The sequence below is a fragment of the Mauremys mutica genome, chromosome 10 (genome assembly GCF_020497125.1).
Source record: "Mauremys mutica isolate MM-2020 ecotype Southern chromosome 10, ASM2049712v1, whole genome shotgun sequence".
NCBI lineage: Eukaryota > Metazoa > Chordata > Testudines > Geoemydidae > Mauremys > Mauremys mutica.
In genome coordinates, this window is record NC_059081.1 from 36,808,012 (window position 1) to 36,823,619 (window position 15,608).

The following is a 15,608-nucleotide window of genomic DNA, read 5'->3' on the forward strand; positions in this document are numbered from 1 at the left end:
CACTGGTGAAGCTGCTGCTGGAATCCTGTGTCCAGAATTCAAGAAGGATGTTGATAAATTGGAGAGGTTCAGAGAAGAGTCACAAGAATGATGAAAGGACTAGAAAACATGCCTTCTTGTGAAAGAGTCAAGGAGCTCAATCTATTTAGTTTAACAAAGAGAAGGTTAAGGGGTGTTTTGATTGCAGTCTATAAGTGTCTATATGGGGAACAAACATTTAATAATCGGTTCATCAATCTAGCAGAGAAAGGTATAACACGATCCAATGGCTGAAAGATGAAACTAGACAAATTCAGACTGGAAATAAGGCATAAATTCTTAAGGGTAAGAGTACCGTAATTAACCCTTGGCAAATTGTTCCAGTGCTTGTGGCAAATTCTCCATCACTGACAATTTTAAAATCAAGGTTGGATGTTTTTTCTAAAAGATATTCTGTCGGAATTATTTTGGGGAAGTTTTATGGCCTGGGTTATATGGGAATTCAAACTAGATGATCACAGTGGTCCCTTAGGGCCTTAGAATCTATGTCTCTATGATCCACAAACAAAAACCTGTCTCCTGGAGCCAGGCAGCTTAGGCACCTAAGATGTTTCTTGTGGGAATGAGTTAGGCACCTGCCTTACTACACCCAAAATGGCCTGAGGAGGTGCTGCCACTGCTGCCTACATTGTAACTTTTAGCCCACTATAGCACTCACCTGGGAAGTGGAAGAAACAGGTTCAATTCCTCCTCTCCTGGAACAAGGTCTCCTATCTCCCAGGTGAGTGCTCTAGCCACCGAACTATGACCTATTCTAATGTGGGGTTTCCTCAGTCTCTCCTGTTGGAGCTGTTTCACTGTGGATAAATAATAAAAAAATGATTGGACTAAGGGGACTGGATCTATGGACTTCCATGTTCCAGCTGGGTGCCATTCTCGTGCTCTCTCTTCCTGACTCAATGACTATTGAAGTATTTCTCCACAGTGTAACAGCCAGTGGGCCAGAGAGAGAGATTTGAACAACTGGATATAAACTGGCCATCAGGGAGTTTAGACTTCAAATTAGATGAAGGTTTCTAACCATCAGAGGAATGACGTTCTGGAACAGCCTTCGAAGGGGAGAAGCAGGGGCAAAAGACATATCTGGCTTCAAGACTAAGCTTGATATGTTTATGGAGGGGATGGTATGATGGGATAGCCTAATTTTGGCAATTAATTGATCTTTGACTACTAGCGGTAAATATGCCCAATGGCCTGTGATGGGATGTTAGATGGGGTGGGATTTGAGTTACTGCAGAGAATTCTTTCCTGGGTGTCTGGCTGAGTCTTGCCCACATGCTCAGGGTTTAGCTGATTGCCATATTTGGGGTCAGGAAGGAATTTTCCTCCAGGGAAGATTGGCAGAGACCCTGGAGTTTTTTCGCCTTCCTCTGCAGCGTGGGGTATGGGTCGCTTGCTGGAGGATTCTCTGCACCTTGAAGTCTTTAAACCATGATTTGAGGACTTCAGTAGTTCAGACATAGGTTAGGGGTTTATTACAGGAGTGCGTGGGTGAGATTCTGTGGCCTGTGTTGTGCAGGAGGTCAGACTAGATGATCATAATGGTCCCTTCTGACCTTAAAGTCTATGACTCTATGAATGGGACAGATTTCGAATGGGACCCAGTCCTGCAGGTGGCCTCTGAGCATGCTCCCTGGATCCGGGATGCCCCTGAACTCCTGTCCTGCCCCAGTTTGTGAATCGCTCTGTGGCTTAAGCAGGAGATAGACTGGCAGACACCTAGAGGGAGGCAGCAGTGTGTATGCCCAGAGGCCAAAACTTAGTTGCTGAGTGAACTTTTATTGTGAAAACTTAGGCACCCAGCGAGTTTAGAGCCTACAAGGTTTGGCAGGAGTTTTGTGGATTTCAGCAGAGCCCAAACTGGGATTTACTTAGCTGCCTACATGCAAGGCTCAGGTGCCCAAGTGTTTAGGCCAAGGGGCTCAGGTTGGGTACCTCAGTTCAAGGTTGGCCCTGCCAGCTTTGAGACTGTTGGGATTGGGCAAGTACTAGCTAAGCGCCCCCTGATGGACGCAGCTGAGGCAGCACAATGTGGGGCGGAAAGGCAGCCCGGGCTCGCTCCGAACCTGGTCGGGGATTTGCTGGGAGGTTCGTGGCCTTGCAGTGGACTGAACTCGTGTATCCAGCCAGCGGCCCCGGTTTGGCTGCCGCGAGGAAAGTTTCGGCCGGCTCCAGCCGTGCCCGGGCCCGCGCAAGGAAAGAGCCACGTTGCCTCTGCAATTTGCAGCCTGGAAATGAGTGAGCGGGAGGAGCAGCTGCATGGCTGCGGTTGCTGGACGCGGGCCAGCCTGTGCGCACTGGGTACGAGCCGAGGCGGGGAGATGCGGCCGAGCCCCGCCACGCAGGAACCCCGGCAGGGCGGGGGCTGCTCCCTCGCTACCCCCGCGGGAGCAGCAGCAGCAGCAGCCGGGCTCCCCAGCACCTTGGCTGCATCCCGCCGCTGGCTGACGCGGGCGGGAGCCAATCAGGGCGCGAGGCCCGAACTGCCTTGTGACAGGCGAGGCGGCCCCTGGCCAGCGCCGCGCAGCCTGGGCTGGGGAGCTGGAAGTCCGGGCGCAGAGCGCAGCTGCTGCGAGTAAGGCGAGGGAGGGCTCACGGCGGCTGCTCCGCAGCGGGGCTCGCACACAGACGCGCATCCTTTTCCTGAGCAGCACCCCCGCGCTCCCCCCGGCAGCGGCAGCGCCAGCGCCAGACAAAGCGAAGATGGCAGGGATCCTCGCCTGGTTCTGGAACGAGCGGTTCTGGCTGCCGCACAATGTCACCTGGGCCGATCTGAAGAACACGGAGGAAGCCTCCTTCCCCCAGGCTGAGGATCTGTACCTCGCCTTCCCCCTGGCCTTCTGCATCTTCATGATCCGGCTGGTCTTCGAAAGGTAACGCTGGGCAAGTGGGGCCACCGCACCGCAGCCTGCGCTCGGCGCCGGGCAGCTGCCGGCTCTCGCCCCGGGCAGGGGGCTGCCGCTGGCTGCAGCGCGTGCGGGGCAGGAGGGGCTGCTTGAGCTCCTGCTGCTCTCTCCTGGCTCGCCCGGCCAGGGGCAGACACCAGAGGTGGAGGCGCTTTGGAGTTCATTTCCTCTCCCTGGCCCTCCAGCTCATGCCATCAATGCAGACTGTCTGGCTGGTGGGCAGCCCGGCGACATGCCCCCGCGTTGGCACTAGGAGGCGAAATTTCCTCGGGCATGTTCAGCAGCTCTCCACTCGGTTGTGCAGGGCTGGCGGTGGGCATCGTTTGAGGCTGAAGTGTGTTGACAGTGTAAACCACCCTTTACCCCCCTTTGCTGCCTAGTCCTGGCCGTAACCTGCTTCTAAACTGTCACGGGGACCGGTCGCAGTCTGATGGGAGACCCTCAGCTCTTAGGTGCCTGTTGTGAAATGTGTGTCAAGTCCTGTAGAAAACGAATAAATTAGGCAGGGATTAATGTAATAGAAGATCTTTAGCGAGTTTAGTAAATACTCAGTTTTTAGCTTTTAACTTCTGAGCCCAAATGGCAAGTTTTTTATATTCTCAATGAGCTCTTTGTAAGTGTCTGTCTGTTAATTCATGACATACTCTGAACCTCTCCCATTCTGGCATCTTAAGCCTTTGATATTAAATCTTTAAAGGTTCTTAGTATTAATGGGAAAAAACTGAGGTTACATAGTGTTTTCCCCCCACATGCCAGGAAACAAACTGACCTAATGAGGAGTTTGTCTATTTTGAACTAAAATTCTGTGTAAACCTCACAGGGTTTTCTTAGTGGAACAATTTGATTAAAAAAAGAGCAATTTACACTAGCTTTATCTATGCTATCTATATCATTTTATATAGATTACACTGGGTGGCAGGATTGGTTCTTGTAATCTGTTGCTGGAGACCTTGACCATGCTGAAGCTTTGTTCTGTATTCGATTGTACAGTGCACCTTATGATAGCTGCATGTTATGGTTTTAAATGTGTATATTACAGCTGAACACTAGTCAAGATCAATTAGTACATGTTTGTAAAGTGACTTAAAAATAAGGGGCTATAATTGCCACATTTTATTTTACTAATTTCTATTCTAATTTCATACACTCCTATTGATGTAGCAGTGTAGGAAATCATAAATCTAAGCAATAATATTCAAAGTGTAATCTGAAATTAGGATTCAGGTGAAGAAAGTAATACATTATAGATGCTATTAAGAATAAAATTGAAACTCACTGTTTTCATTTAAGGCTGTGTCCTGGATTGCATCAGTCTAAACAGATTTTTTTTAAAAAGCTAATATGAAAACATGTATATCAAAGGGTCATGTTCTTCCAAAGTAAATATTTACTTGCTATGGACATTCAGTTACTTCTGTTTAACATAGCTGTCCTTGAGTGGATAAAGAGATCATTGAGTAAAGCAGGTTGCTCATGTGTGCTCATTTCTGGGTAGATTAGTATGCCATGTCAAGAAAGATGATATTCGCTTTATCTGTGAAGAACAAAAGAATGGTTCCATTTGCAAACACCTACATATTCTAGGCAGAATCTTTCTCTATAATGATTACAAGATGTTCAAAAGGACACATGAAGAGTAACAATTATTACATTCCACACAGGGAATATCTGTATCCTTTAAAGGTTAATAAAACATTTGGTCACCCTGGAAAGCTGAGACCTACAAAACTCATATCACCTCTCACACGCATTTCATTTTCACAGTCTGAGCAAAGGTATTAGCATTTGTGGCCTGGAATTGTGGTTTGTGAAATGTTCAGCTGTTTTCATTACCCAGCTGGGAAGAAATGTTCATTTTGAAAAATGGCCACAGCCTTTGTTGGATTGTTGTCTTTAGAATAATTCTTTTGTACTGCTTTATGGACTTGGGTGACAAGTGAAGGTGTATCTGGAAATCAAAGACTTCCCAGTTTTGATTTAGATGTTGAACAAGAATATAATAAATTAAGTAAAACAAAGTACTCTGTACTCTCTCAGTAACATCCAAGAACTGGCCTCTGGTCTTGCCTCTCCATCCTTACAGTTACCCTGTTGTACTGAAGGAATTTGAGGTAAGAGCATGATGTTGGGTATGGTGCCATATGAGCTGCAATATGTAAGCACAGCAAGGCTAGTTCAGGCTGGAAGAAAAGTTAACTAATCAGAGAATTTAAACCCGAGCTTTGAATCGCCTTGTTTTTTTCTTGGTTATAATGCAACCTTTAATTAGCTTTTCATAGTTATTTTCCTTTCTCAAGTAGTTCAAAAATAATTTTAAAAAATCTTATATTTTATAAATACATAGTTACTCAGATCAGAAAAGCAACTAATTTTCATAATCCTTCGTTGTAGGTAGGGCCAATAATCCACCTCCTGAAATGTATGTTGTTAGCCAGATGGAACATAACAGCTTCCTGCAGTGCTGTCGTTAGCTAGCATTGGAAAATATATTTGTACTTCAGTGCTGCTCTCTTTTTGAAGCCAATTGCAAAGCTCCCAGTGATATTCATGAGTGCAGGTTTAGGCCCTTAGTGTGGCATTAATCAATGTAGTATGGAGCGATTGTAATATTAAAATGGAGATACTCATTAAAACAAGCCAACACTCGTCTTGGTCCTACTGTCATTGAACTAAGTGGGAGGTCTGTCATTGACTTCAGTGGGAACAGGATCAAGACCTAATAATAATAATAATTGTATTAATTATTATGTAGTAATTTATTTTTGTGAAAGGTAGCATTTGAGAACGGCTACTTCTGAGGCGTGGCTTCTTTAAGAAACCAGGAAGTAGAGCCCTGAGGGCAAAGAAGAGGACCCCTAGAGGGTCATGGAGAAACCTAGAGAGGGGGTGCCTGTAAGGCTCCTGGAATCAGGGCCGGCTCCAGGCACCAGCATCCCAAGCCGGTGCTTGGGGCGGCAATCTGCAAGGGGCGGCAGTCCCTGTGTTTTTGCCCCAAGCAGTGCGCCGAATTGCCGCTGGGGGCGCAGCTTCTATCTTCCGGCTAAAGACAGAAGCTGCCTCCGAATTGCCACCTCTGCAGAAACACGCGTGCTGCCCTAACGGCACACGGATTGCCCCTGCCCTCTGCGGCGGCAATTCGGGGCGCTGCTTGGGGCGGCAAAAACAGTAGAACCGGCCCTGCCTGGAATAAAAGTTTATTCTTGTTTGCATTTAAATTTGAGTGGTCTTCAAGATTTTGGAATATCACAGTGGTAATGAGGATGTTCGACCCAAGTGTGCCTCCAGCTACTGTGCAGTTCCCTGTTTCTGTGACTGCACCAGGCCTGTACCTGATGCTACCAGGGGATGGTACCATCCTTGCCATGTACCAAATGGATTGCAGCATTCAATGTGTGCTTGATGGCGGCTGGTCTGGAAACAGCACTTGAAGCTTGCCAGCGCACACTCCTACTCCACGCACTAGGTACCCGAGAGACTTTCAGATTTTTTCCACTCGGGAGACCAGCACATCGTATCAGGAAGCGGTAAGGGTGCTAGCAGTACACTGTCACCCCGCATCCAGAGCTATGTTCAAGTGCATTAAGTTTAATCAGAGAGCACAGGTCCCCAGGATATTGGTCTGGAACTGGCAGTTATATGCAGATTTGCATCCCTAACTGATGAGATGATTCAGGATCAGTTTAAGGACTGGATTTTGTCCCTATATTGTGGAAGTGCCTCCTGATGGGACCAGATTCCCTGACTCTCCACAGGGTGGTGGAGATTGGCTGTCAATTTGAATTTGCAGCCCAGATCCCAACCCCTCCAGGTTCTTCTTCTTCTGGGGCATCATTCACACCATCCATTGCTGCAGCCACCCTGGTACAGTGTATTGATAGAGGTTCAGGTAACTATGTGGGAGTTATAGGGCAGCATCCTGATCGTTGGTGGACTCAGGAGCAGAGTGCCAGCATGGGTCCTTGTTGCAGCAACTCCTGTCACTGTCAGAGATCCGGGAGTGTCCAGCCCAGGGACAAACGTGCTGCTGATGTGGAAAACTTAACCATTTTGCCAAAGGTGTTGTTCTCCCCCAGCCATCACCTATGTGGATGACCAGGAGATGGAAGAAGATTCCATGCCTGGGGGGATCAGCTTGGTGACACGGGACTGGGAGTATCTTGAAATCTGCCTCTGCCATTTAGCAAGTGTGGAGATATTGCTGCTAGTGGACCCTGGAACATGAATCTCACTAATAAACGACACCACACACCATAGATATTTTGCCAATTTTACCTTGCAGCCAGTGTAATCCATGCTATCCGAATATGGCAATGCAAAAATCGCTTTGCTAGGGATGGTGAATCTCCCTGTGATGTAATATTAACAAGAAGTGGGAGTGTTTCCATTTTACATGGTCCATTCTGGGGCCAGCCTTCTCAGGCTGGATTTTTTCCAGGTACTGGGCTCTAAAGTGTTAGACTCACAGAACATAGAAATTCATTTTGGAGGAATGATTGGAGAGATGACTGGAGGTCTCCTCTGGTCTTGGCTGTGGATCATCTATGGGTGGATCCACTGGCCAGCCCAATTATACAACCATTTTGCAGACCTCACCTGGTGTTAAAAGATGCTGTATCCACAGGGATTTCTTGCTTGCTTCAGGAGGACACTTCTCCATGGCTGTCAAACCTTTTTTTTTCTTCAACAAGAAGAAGTGGGACTATGCTTATGTGTGGATTTGCACCAGGTGAACAAGGCAGTCATACTTGACTGCTACCCGCCATGGAGGAATTGGCAGTGCAATGTCAGGGTTCAGCTATGTTCACTAAATTGGATCTATGCCAGCGATATCTCCAGATACCATTTTCTCCTTAGTCGTGGAACCTCACAGCTTTTCTCACCCATACGGCCCTCTTTCGGTTTAAAAGGATTCCTTTTGGTCTATCTCTAGGCCCCAGCTGTTTCCAAAGAGGCCGGCCTTTTTGGGGTGGTTGTGACATCCTGGTTCATGGATCACCTTGTTCTGACCATGATGCTTCCCTTCATACAGTATTAACCCTGACTGGGGAGAAGTGTGGTTTTTCATAGAAATTCACTGGATTTTGTGAGCCATGATCTGTTGGTGAGTGGAATCACCCCATTGTGGTCCAGTGTGGATGCTATTGTTTGACTGCCAGACCCCATGGACAAGTCAGAACGCCTAGCGTTTCTTGGCTTGGCTAACTGTTACCTTTGTTTTGTGCAAGATTATGCTCAGATGCACGGCACCCTTATGGGCTCTGTTACACAGTAATGCAGTCTGGAACTGGACTCCAGAGTGTTCACAGGCAGTGGGCCAGCTCAAACAATGATTACCTCAGTTCCAACATTGGCACACTTTGCCTTATGAGGCCCTACTTTTGTCATGTGTGATGCCTCTGCTGTAGCTCTTGGTGCTGTGCTTTATCAGATCCACGAAGGGATGGAATATGCAGTCGCATTCACCTTCTGAGCATTTTCCTTAGCTAGGCAGAAATACTCAGCAGGGGAGGGGGAGGCCCTAGCTTCCATGGGCATGTGAAAGCTGGTATCGTTATTTGCATGGCTGAAGTTTCATACTACATACCGACCACCAGGCGTTAACCACACTGTTAACACAGTCAAGGTCAGAGCACAGATCCCTTCATATCCATAGATGGGCTGATTGCCTACGTCACTACAACTTCTCAGTACAGTACCGTCTGGATAAACTCAATCAGGTGGCTGATTGCCTGTCCCGGGCTTTACCTGACAAATCCACAGTAAGGGGAGTTATGAGCCAAGAGGAGGATAATAACGCCTTGACTGACCCCTCTCTTGTCAGGCACTGCCCCAGGATGTAGTGTTATAAGAAGTTCTCAGATATGTTTGTCAGGGTTGGGCAAAAATTGTTGCAGATTATCTGGTGTATTACTTTCTTGTGAGATATGAATTGTTACCATAGGTGATCATGGTCTACTCTGGGGCTCCCAGAGTACCAGAGGCCATGCTGGAGTGGTATGTATGAAACTGAGGTGTTGCACAGCGTATTGTGGCCAGGATAGCCACATTAAAGAGTTGGTCCGAAATTTTGAATCATATTTACTTAGTGGTGAATCCTATAAGCTAACCAGTGTACCTTTGATCTCGACCCTGCTGCTGCCTGGACTGTGGCAGTCCATACAACTAGATATATGTGGAGAAATAACCCCTGCTAAACAGCATCTGTAGTTTCTGACAGTAGCCTACAATCTTTTCCAAATGGCCAGAGGTAGCAGTTAGCAGCCTAGCAGCAGCAGCACAAGTCATCTGTGATTGGCTGGAGGAGTGATTCTCTAGGTGGGGTTATCTCCGCACAATAATTACTGATAATGGACCACAGTTTGTTTCTGCCTGTTTCACCCAGTTCCTGGCAGATTAAGGGCTCTGGCATGTCTGTACTCCCAGATACCACCCTCAGGCTAACACAGGTGTTGAGAGATTTAATCTCACATTGAAGAACGGGCTTCGGGCTCATCTGTCTCATGGTTTGCCCTTTCCACAAGCTTTTCATTCAGTATTACAGCATTACTGGGCTGTTCCCTAGGGAGCTAGGCTTCGCTGGTACTGGAGCGAGAGTTGTCTTTATCATTAGACTTATCATGCCCCTTTCTTAAGGATCTCAGGAATATACGTCTGCGGGAGGTTCACAACTGTGTATAGAAGTATCAGGCACCCTCCAAAGGTTACACCAATGACAAACGGAGGGCTGGGGTGACGACCCTGGCAGTGGGGCAATCGGTACATGTACGCAGACCATGCAGGGTTAGATCACAGCTTTCAATTCCAATAATGCAGGTTACACGGCCTCCAGGAGTGGTAACATGCAAATTGCATGATGGGTCCCACTGGCATATCAGTACTTAAGTCCAAGTATGGGAAACCATCACAGGTGAAGCGGGTCTGGAAATCCCCACTGCACCATCAGCAGCTGAAGTTGTACTGCCTGCCCCCGTGGAGGTTTTGCCTGTTCTGGTAGAGGCTCCGATTTTGTTTCCAACCCCACCTCCACCGGCTGCTGGGGCCCAAAGGGTGATACATAGACCTTTATGGCTGTGTGGGCTCCCACACTGGCTGAAGGACTTTACAATGTAACATCCAAAGGAATTACTGGAATTCTGAAGGTTTAAATTGTATAACTTGTTATTGTATGGTTGTACCAAAAAAGTGTTTGGAGGGATGTAGTATTTGGGAATGGCTGCTTATGAGGTGTGGCTCCTTTAAGAAACCAGGAAGTGGAACCCAGAAGGGGGAAGAGGAGGAGCCATGGTGGGTTGTGGAGAACCCTAAAGAGAGGGTGCCTGTAAGCCCCCTGGTATAAAAGTTTGTCTTTGTTTGCATTTAAACCTGGGTGGTCTTGTGCCTCGTTTGTTTTGAGCAACACAACTGCCTAATCCACGTTACAGATTAAGAGTTTGCATAATTTACTTTCAGTTAGCAAAGTGATTTGAGAGCTGGAAGGGACAAGGCAAAAGGGCTGTCAAACGGATGATGATTTTCTTCTTTAACTTAAAATGGCTACATCTGCCTCTTAAAAATGTATTAAAAATTACTTTATGGATGGCTGACAGTAGCCAAGTTGCGTCTCACCAAATCTTTACAGATGTGTTATAGCCTTCTGGAAGGGAGGAGTTTATAATGGGAACACTTGGGGAAAAAATTGCTGCTGTAATACATTTTTAAATTATTGTCATTTAAATGTATTGCTATACAGTTACCTTGGGGCTATGAACATATGAGTAGTACTGTCTTTTAAAATACTTGTGATGATGCTATTGTACTTTTTAATATTGGTAAATCAGCAAACAAGGAGTGCTGAGCTTTACATTAATTGGTACAAACCATTTAATTAGATTTTCTATTTTATTGACAGTCCACCACGTTGATTGCTAAGCTGCTAAAACTGTATGGTTTTACCTTTAATAGAAAGTGTAACCAACTATGAGCATTCACAGTAGCAAGAAATATAGTTAAGGCTGAGCTGTGATTTTCATTTTTTCAATTGCTTATAACTTCCTCAAAGCTCATTTGGGGTGAAACTTGCCATGCTTGGGTGTAAGGCCAAGAGATGATTTTGTTGATACTTTTTTTTTTTTTTGGGGGGTAGCAAAATGGCCCAGCCATTTTAAGCGATGTGGGTAAACGGGTTGTAGTAATTAGAGATACTTTTATTTTTTCTTTCCCCATCCCCCCACTGAACTTGAAATTGTTGGCCTACATCGGGGTGGGCAAACTACGGCCCGCGGGCCACATCCGGCCTGCAGGACCATCCTGCCTGGCCCCTGAGCTCCTGGCCCAGGAGGCTAGCCCCCGGCCCCTCCCCTGCTGTCCCCCCTCCCCTGCAGCCTCAGCTCACTTGCTCCGCCGCCAGCGCAATGCTCTGGGTGGTGGGGCTGTGAGCTTCTGGGGCAGCGCAACTGCAGAGCCCGGCCTGACCTGGTGCTGTGTGCTGCATGGTGGTGGCGTGGCTGTAGTGCTGCCAGCCACCGGTGCTCCAGGCAGCACGATAAGGGGGCATGGAGCAGAGGGGATTGGATAGAGGGCAGGGGATTCCAACACTGGCACACTTTGCCTTATGAGGCCCTAGGAGCTCGGGCTGGGCAGGACGGTCCTGCGGGCCAGATGTGGCCTGCGACCCGTAGTTTTCTCACCCCTGGCATAGAGAGAATTCCCTGAAGGAAAAGGGAGCTGTTACATTGGCTTCTTGTGTTCATGGACAGTTTGGGTGTTAGCGAGGCAGTCTTCAATATGCTCTGACTTAAGCCCAAGGGCCAGCCTAGTTTAAGATGAGACTGACCAGAGTGTAACCCGTTCAACTTACAGAATTTCATGATTTTTGTCAGCCTGACTTTTTTCTAACAATGCAATCATAAGGTTGACTTTGTGTTTAATATAATACACGATCATTCCTAGTGGAACAAATGTGGGGTTTATATTACAATATATATCTGATTTTTACTAAATGTGCATGTACATTCAGAGTGAAACTCGCTTAAGACTTGCAATGTGTATCTGTCTCTATAGTCTCTGCATACACAGATGCTCTTCCCTGTCACCATGCACCAACCAGTGCAGCTGTGTGCTGACACTAGGTAGGCAAGTGTGGATCCAGTGACCCAAAACTTCTGTAGAGGAAGGCGGTGAGATAAGGCAGCAACCATTATTCCAGTCTCTGGTGAAATAGCAACTATAGAGGGGCTCTGTTGTAGTCCTATGGGCAGCTCATAGGTTGCAGTGTGTGCAAATTTCATTCCCTCTTTCCCCATTAGTTCCATGCAAAATGCCTGATCACTTGGGCTTTGTGTGGGGATATTGCCCCTAAGTAGACATGAATATGGATTTAAACATAAATTTCCAATTGTAAATAACTTTTCACTTTTATAAAACCTATTTGATCTCTTAACCACTTGAATAGGATTTCAGGCACACATACCTAGTCCTACTGAAATTTAATTTGACATTTGTTTTCTTTTATATAGCATTCTTTCAAAGGGACGCTATCAATGTAAAACTCCTATGTTGTAAAGAAACTTGTTTACAATTTTATAGGGTTGACATCCCTCCAGGATTGTCCTGGAGTCTCCAGGAATTAAAGATTAATCTTTAATTAAAGACTATGTCATGTGATGAAACCTCCAGGAACATGTCCAACCAAAACTGGCAACTCTTCACAAACTGAACTAACAAAAAAACCAACAAAACAACAACCTCCCCCCATCCACCAGTATTAATAGTGAATAGATGTAAAGAAAAATCTAATTTCTTTTGGACAGTGAGATAAATTGTTAGTTTCCCTTTTGTTTATAATCACTTTGGCTATCATGCTGCAGTATCTGAGCATCAGCCACTACAGTCTGATGTCTTGTTGTTTAAAAACAACTGTTTTAATAGGAAACGTTTGTGTGTTTGTTTGCTATGAGGTGTGGAAGGATCTCTATTTGTCTTACATTTTGTGCGATCTTATTTTTATTAAATGTAAATGCTTGGCCAAATTTAAGCCATCAGTATCCCTTTGTCACATTCCGAGGTGTAGTCCAGACTGGTGAGGGGTTGTGTTACCACCTGCCCCGCAACTTTGGGTGCCTCACAATGCTTGGCTATTGTAGCTTGCAATCTGGGCCTCTCACAAACAGCCTAGCTGCATGCAGGTCACACCCTGAGTGTCGGTGTATAGCTGCCGCCCTAGCCCACAGCTTGTCAACACACTAGCCATGCTCTGGCTTCCAGCAGACTTGGTTACCACTTGCAGAGTGACTCCAACACACTCCCAGTCCCGGATTTTCCCCAGAAATGTATGTTGTGCACTGCCCCGCCCTCTCCTGGACAGTTCAGATATTAAAGGTCCGTTGCCCTTTTAAGGGGTCAATGTACAACAGTTCACTTTAATTGGCATTACCAAACAATTCAGTTGAAATACACAACAACTGGATTAATTTTGATTAAAGTATAAAACAAGTTTATTTAACTACAGAGAGAGAGGTTTTAAGTGAATACAAGTATAAGGCATTAAAGTCAGAAATGGTTACAAGAGAAAAAAGATATAATGCTTTCTAGTTATTTTAAAACTTAACACACTAGGCTTGGATCAAGAGAAAATTCTTTCCACATGTTCCCAGCAACAGGGCTGACCAAATTCTCAACTCAGTTGTGACTTTTTCTGCTTCAGAAAGAAAATGTATATATATGACTCATATTCGATAACATTAGCACATTTCCACACCTAGGATGTTTTTCCTTTGCACAGCCATAGAAATGTCAATTATATTACATCATCAGATTATAACTCTTGAGATAATTGCTATCTACACAGCAACTAATGATGCTGAAGATCTGTATAGAAGCAGAGCATCCTATAAATTTGCTTTCAGATAGGAAGGAACAGAATGTTAAGAGATCTTCCAGACAATGTCAAATCAGTTTAATTTCTTTCAGTTTGCTAGTCTAACCCCCATTTCTAATGTGACAAATGATACCTTTTAATATTCATTTTTAGGTGACTCTAAAGTCTTGTCTTGGCATAAAAGTTGTAACATTTTATTCATACTAGTATAGTTAAAGCAGTTCAACATCTCTTCATGGGGATGCAATTGTACCAGTATAAAGGTGCTTTTTGCTGATGTAGCTTTATTCTCAGGAATGAGAATAATATAATCTATACTGATATAAAGCATCTCTATGCTGGTATCACTGTATCCACACTCCGCATTGGACTGGTATAACTATTTTGGTGAAAAATCACACTCCTTACTAAAATAGTTCTACGTTCAACTTTTGTACTAGTATTGCCAAGAAGTTGACCTTGTGCTTGGATATGCAGCACTCCTCCATGTCTATCCTCAGTAGCAAGCTACTTGTGCATCCCTTCCAGTAGCAAGCAGGCTGCTAGTGAAGAAGTGGTTGCTTCAATGTGTTGCATATGGTTTGCTCTCCCCAGTGTGGCTCCAACATACTGTAGGATCTGTTCTGCAGGCAGAAACAATGGAGGCCCAATTGAAATGGGGGTGAAAATCTCACCCTTGGACTCAGGATCTTCCCCCTCCTATTCATTCTGTTGATGACTCACTTTAATTTGTAAATAGCTGTGAAACTGTGCACACTTCACCTAGAACTGTCATTCCTTGTATCCCAGGAGGCTGTCCTGTAGCTGTAGTTTAAGAAGTTTGGGGAAAGTGATAGCAGAATCAGCTTCTGCCTGGCTGAACCTACAGCAGTACTCTAAACCAGGGGTCCCCAACCTTTTCAGGACCAGGGACCGGTCATGCCTGCGGAGGGAGCGCTCGTCCCGTGGCTCAGCTGGACCGCCCGCCGGCGTGCCGGCGGGAGGTCCACCGGCTCCGGTTGAGCTGCCGCAGGCATGACTGCGGATGGTTCGCTGGTCGCGCGGCTCAGCTGGACCGCCCGCAGGCATGCCTGCGGCAGCTCAACCGGAGCCGGTGGACCTCCCGCAGGCGTGCCTGCGGGCGGTCCAGCTGAGCCGCGCGACCAGCGAACCGTCCGCAGTCATGCCTGCAGGAGGTCCACCGGAGCCCCGGGAGCAGCGGACCTCCCGCAGGCATGACTGGATTGGTTCGCGGCCCGGTTTGTAAGAGGCCGCGGCCCGGTACCGGGCTGCGGACCGGGGGTTGGGGACCCCTGCTCTAAACCGACCTGCGAAAAGGGGCTTTAAACTTGGATGCAACATGCAAGCTAGACAGGAAGTTGTATTCAGGTTGACACCTTCAGCCAGGACAATTAACAAGGTAAAGCCTTGGTTGTTAGGCTAGGACAAAGAGTAGACAGCCTTAGGGGTGTGGGGAGGGAAGGGGGAAGGGTGAGTGAGAGAGAGATTGAGAGAGAAGGAATCCTTGTTTGGAAATAGCTGTAAAAGGGGTACAGGAAAAAAAACCCTACTCAAGGGCAGAGATTATGGTAGGCAATAAGTATGGAAAGTGTACAGTGGATAAGGCATGAGTGACAGACTGCAATATCCCAACTGGGAGACATCTGGATACCCACCCTTTTGTGTATCTGGTATGATAATGTACCAGGCACATTAAAGTGATCTGAAGAGTGCTGAGAGGATAGGGGAAGGACACAACCTGGATACAAAAGGCTCTGACATAGCTGCTGTGAAACTCTGACATGTTGCCTTGAAAGGGTGAGGGAGAA

General features: G+C 46.4%; 1 protein-coding gene across 3 annotated transcripts in view; it reads left to right on the forward strand.

Annotated features, from left to right (window-relative positions):
* The first annotated feature begins 2,575 nt into the window (after positions 1 to 2,575).
* The window catches only part of CERS6 (ceramide synthase 6), a 235,840-nt gene continuing 222,807 nt past the window's right edge, over positions 2,576 to 15,608 (forward strand). For all 3 annotated transcript variants that reach the window (XM_045032350.1, XR_006582637.1, XR_006582638.1), the window contains exon 1: positions 2,576 to 2,912. In XM_045032350.1, the coding sequence (XP_044888285.1) occupies positions 2,743 to 2,912 (170 nt within the window). In that variant the 5' untranslated portion in view covers positions 2,576 to 2,742. The remainder of the gene's footprint in view (positions 2,913 to 15,608) is intronic.